The sequence below is a fragment of the Galeopterus variegatus genome, unplaced genomic scaffold (genome assembly GCF_000696425.1).
Source record: "Galeopterus variegatus unplaced genomic scaffold, G_variegatus-3.0.2 Scaffold47628, whole genome shotgun sequence".
Lineage (NCBI taxonomy): Eukaryota > Metazoa > Chordata > Mammalia > Dermoptera > Cynocephalidae > Galeopterus > Galeopterus variegatus.
The window spans coordinates 1-4,316 of record NW_007773739.1 but is presented as its reverse complement, the minus strand read 5'-3'; the positions used below and the strand labels follow the sequence as shown (position 1 = coordinate 4,316).

General features: G+C 59.4%; 1 protein-coding gene across 1 annotated transcript; it reads left to right on the top strand.

Moving 5' to 3' along the window:
* Positions 1–3: 3 nt before the first annotated feature.
* On the top strand, positions 4–3,558 carry LOC103584236 (hepatocyte growth factor-regulated tyrosine kinase substrate-like; the record flags this gene model as incomplete). Its single annotated transcript, XM_008565314.1, has 9 exons — positions 4–51; positions 210–305; positions 1,258–1,296; positions 1,373–1,516; positions 1,615–1,674; positions 2,330–2,543; positions 2,858–3,030; positions 3,113–3,253; positions 3,346–3,558. Coding segments are annotated over 9 exons (1,128 nt in total), but the record flags the coding sequence as incomplete, so codon positions are not given.
* Positions 3,559–4,316: the final 758 nt, after the last annotated feature.

Genomic DNA, 4,316 nt, shown 5'->3' with positions numbered 1-4,316 from the left:
CAGCTGGCCCTGGCACTGTCGCAGTCAGAGGCTGAGGAGAAGGAGAGGCTGGTGAGCTGGGCGGGGACCAGGCCTTGAGAAGGGGAAATTTCAGGGTTCTGGGGGTGCACACAGGTGTTTGTGGTGGGGCCACAGTGTGTGGAGGCTCCACTGTTCATCCAGTGCCTCGTGCTCCCCTGAATGGCACTCCCTTCCCGGTTCTGCTTCAGCGACAGAAGTCAACGTACACTGTGTACCCCAAGGCAGAGCCTGTACCTGTGGCCTCATCAGCGCCCCCCGCCAGCAGCCTGTACTCTTCACCTGTGGTGAGCCCACCCTCCGGCTCAGCCAGACTGGCTTGGACCACTGCCCACGCGGGATGGGAGGGCGAGTGGGAGGATGCCTCACCTCAGGATGCCCGGGGAGGACAGCTCCTGACCACATGGGCAGGTGTCAGGGAGCCACCTGGTGGCTCCAGACACCCACGGCTCTGCTTTCCTGGTCCAGACCACCCCTGTAGGGAATGGGGATGCTGAGAAAGGTCCCCTGCTGGCAAGACCCCATCTCTTTCACAGACTCATTTTCTAGGGGATCCCCTTCAGCCCTTCTCTTTAGATAGGGGTGAAGGTGCAGCCTGCTTCATGAGGCAGGGTCAGGGGCAGAAGGTTTAGAAAGTCACAGGCAAGCTCCGTAGGGTTCTGTGGAGTGGCCAGGCCATAGGCACACCCAGGGGCTGAGAATAGCCCGGCCACCAGTGCCCTGCTTCATGAGGCAGGGTCAGGGGCAGAAGGTTTAGAAAGTCACAGGCAAGCTCCGTAGGATTCTGTGGAGTGGCCAGGCCATAGGCACACCCAGGGGCTGAGAATAGCCCGGCCACCAGCGTGCCCAGTTAAGCCCCTTTCCTTCCTGGGCCCCATGATCAGGGCTGCATGAGGGCTGGTGGGATGACCATGCTCTGGCCCCGGAGCCAGCACCCATCCTGCGAGCTGCTGTTGATGTGAGGGCCTCGTGGTATGTGGTGGTGTCATGGGCCTTCCTAGAATATTAGAACCGTGTCATCTCAAAGAGAAGGAAGAATGTTCACTTATACAACACAGTGCAGGACAGTGTGTGGTGTGAGCCAGGGACCCAGGCAGGAGGCTGAGGCTTAGGCTGAGGCTGTGGCCAGCCTCCAGGACCCACCGTCACTGTGGCACCATCTGGGTTCCTGTTGAGTGGCTGCTTGGGGGCTCCATTGCTGCTCCTGTGATCCTCTCAGATCCCCCCTTATCTCCCCAGAACTCGTCAGCACCTCTGGCTGAGGACATTGACCCTGAGGTAAGGGCACCAGCGTGTGGCGCGGTCATCTTGCTGCCCCTGGTCCTCAGAAGTGACCTCCCCTGTTGCTGTGCAGCTGGCTCGGTACCTGAACCGGAACTACTGGGAGAAGAAGCAGGAGGAGGCCCGGAAGAGCCCCACACCATCGGCTCCCATACCTCTAACGGAGCCAACCACCCAGCCCGGGGAGGGGCATGTTGCTCCAGCCAGCGTGGTGGAGGTAAGGGGGTCGTGCTCAGTGCTGCTGGTCTGTGGTCCCTTGGGAGGGGTGGATATGGGACAGGCTGGAGACCCCACTCACACGCTGTTCTCTTCCAGACTCCCCTCCCGGAGACAGACTCTCAGCCCATAGCTCCGTCCGGAGGCCTCTTTAGTGAGGTAAGCTGTGGCTCCCTCCACAGCCAGGAGAAAGCACAGCCTCCCTGCATACAGAGCACTGGGCACGTGACACAGGTGCCTTTCCTAACGAGAGGGCTGTGCCAGAGGGAGGAAGTCCACCCAGGCCCTGGCCCTGCTATACGCATCGTGGCCTCTCATGATAGAACCTGCCTGGGCTGGGCTATGGTCTAGGGGTCAGGCCACTCTTTGTGGACAAACACAGACCCATGTATTCTAGAGCAGCCCAGAACCAGCTGGGTGAGTCTTGGGGCTTCTAGGCTTTGTCAGCCCTCAGCGTTAGAGACCAGGGCCTTGGAGAGGGAGGCAGGCCCCGTGTCACCAGGGCAGAAGGGCCTCGAGCCAGCTCCATCCTGACTAGTGCTCCATTGGTGGATAAGAGTCTAATCTCTGGGGGCCTTGGTTTCCTTGTTTGTGAAATGGGGATGCTAATGGTGCCCATCTCACTGGGCTGACGTGAAGATCAGATCAATTATCCACTCCAGAGTCAGCACAGCCTGGGTGCCTCCTGGGACATGCCTGGCTCTTTCACAGGTGGGGCTGCTGAGGCCCAGCAGAGCAGTCCCTGCCCAGGGAGGATGGTCCCCAGAATGGGGGGCGCTGCGATGCTCAGCCAGGCCCCACCTCGTGTCTCCAGCAGCAGTACCAGAACGGGGAGTCCGAGGAGAGTCACGAGCAGTTCCTGAAGGCCCTGCAGAATGCCGTCACCACCTTCGTCAACCGCATGAAGAGCAACCACATGCGCGGGCGCAGCATCACCAATGACTCGGCCGTGCTCTCGCTCTTCCAGTCCATCAACAGCATGCACCCACAGCTGCTCGAGCTGCTCAACCAGTTGGATGAGCGCAGGCGTAGGTGCCCCGGGCACCCCTGCATTCCTGTGGGCAGTGGTGGCCCTGGCTGCTCCTGGGACATGAGGCCTTCCTTGAGGCCATGGGTTCTGCAAGAGGGTTCAACAGGACGTGGCCCTAATGATGGGCCATGCCCAGCCCAGCCAGAGCCTCGGTGCCAGCAGCACCCTCTGGGCAAGGGCTAGGCGAGGTTTTGCTGACTCCTGAGACCAGCTGAGCACAGGGAGGTCCAGGCGCTGTCCGTGTGTCCATCCCACACCAGGGTTTCCTGGCACTAGGCTGAAGTGGTCAGAGACACTGTCTTCTGCCCACAGTGTACTACGAGGGGCTGCAGGACAAGCTGGCACAGATCCGCGATGCCCGGGGGGCCTTGAGCGCATTGCGTGAGGAGCACCGGGAGAAGTTGCGCAGGGCAGCTGAGGAAGCTGAGCGCCAGCGCCAGATCCAGCTGGCCCAGAAGCTCGAGATCATGCGGCAGAAGAAGCAGGTGCTGTGGGGTTGTCCAGCCCCTGGGCATACAACATGGGGAGGTCCCAGCTGTCCTGACTGCTGCCTGTCACCTGCCACAGGAGTACCTGGAGGTGCAGAGGCAGATGGCCATCCAGCGTCTGCAAGAGCAGGAGAAGGAGCGGCAGATGCGCCTGGAACAGCAGAAGCAGACCGTCCAGATGCGTGCCCAGATGCCTGCCTTTGCGCTGCCCTATGCCCAGGCAGGCCTTCCATCCGTCCTGCCCTACCCTGCCCAGGGGCTTGCCTCACTGGCTGAGGACCGGCTCTCACAGCTGTCTCGTTTGTTCCCCAGCTCCAGGCGATGCCCGCGGCCGGGGGCGTGCTCTATCAGCCGTCAGGCCCAACCAGCTTCCCAGGCACTTTCAGCCCAGCAGGCTCGGTGGAGGGCTCCCCCATGCACGGCGTGTACATGAGCCAGCCGGCCCCAGCCACTGCCAGCCCCTACCCCAGCCTGCCCGGCACTGCAGCAGGTAAGGTGGATGGGGGTCCGGACCAGCTGAGATGAGCCCCAGGCCTATGCATGTAGCGTGTGCACATTGTTTCCAGATTTCACAAAGGAAATAGTTGTCAGATCTTTATTATTTTAGTCTAATTTATAGTAAAGTTACAAATGGTATAAAGGGTTTTCCAGATCCCCCAGATGGAAACATTTTATCGTTTTTGCTTTATTCTCTTTTCATGTACACACACACACACACACACACACACACACACGTTTTCTCTCCCAAACTGTTTTAGAGTAGATGGCAGGCGATGATGCCCTTTACCTGACTGCTGCAGTGAGCCTTCCCACAACCAGGGTGCTCACCACACACACACACACACACACACACACACACACACACACACACACACACACACAGTTTTCTCTCCCAAAGTGTTTTAGAGTAGATGGCAGGCGATGATGCCCTTTACCTGACTGCTGCAGTGAGCCTTCCCACAACCAGGGTGCTCACTCACAGCTGGGAGGTGCCAGGGCCGTGCCGTGACCTCCTCCCCAGCTGGTTTCTGCTCTCAAAGACTGTCTCAGTAAATGCTCTTTGTACCAGCAGGAAGCCTCAGTTGTATGGCATTCCGCTTTCCCACCTCGTTCATCTCCTTTGGTTTTGACCATTCCTCAACTTCCCATAGAGCACCAGCCTGTCCTTGGGCAGACTGTCCTCAGTTGGGGTTTGTCTGGTGTTTCCACTTGATGACATTCAGGGGCAGCACTTTTGGTCAAAATGGCACGAAATGTGCCGCGTTCATGAGGAGGCCTCTGCT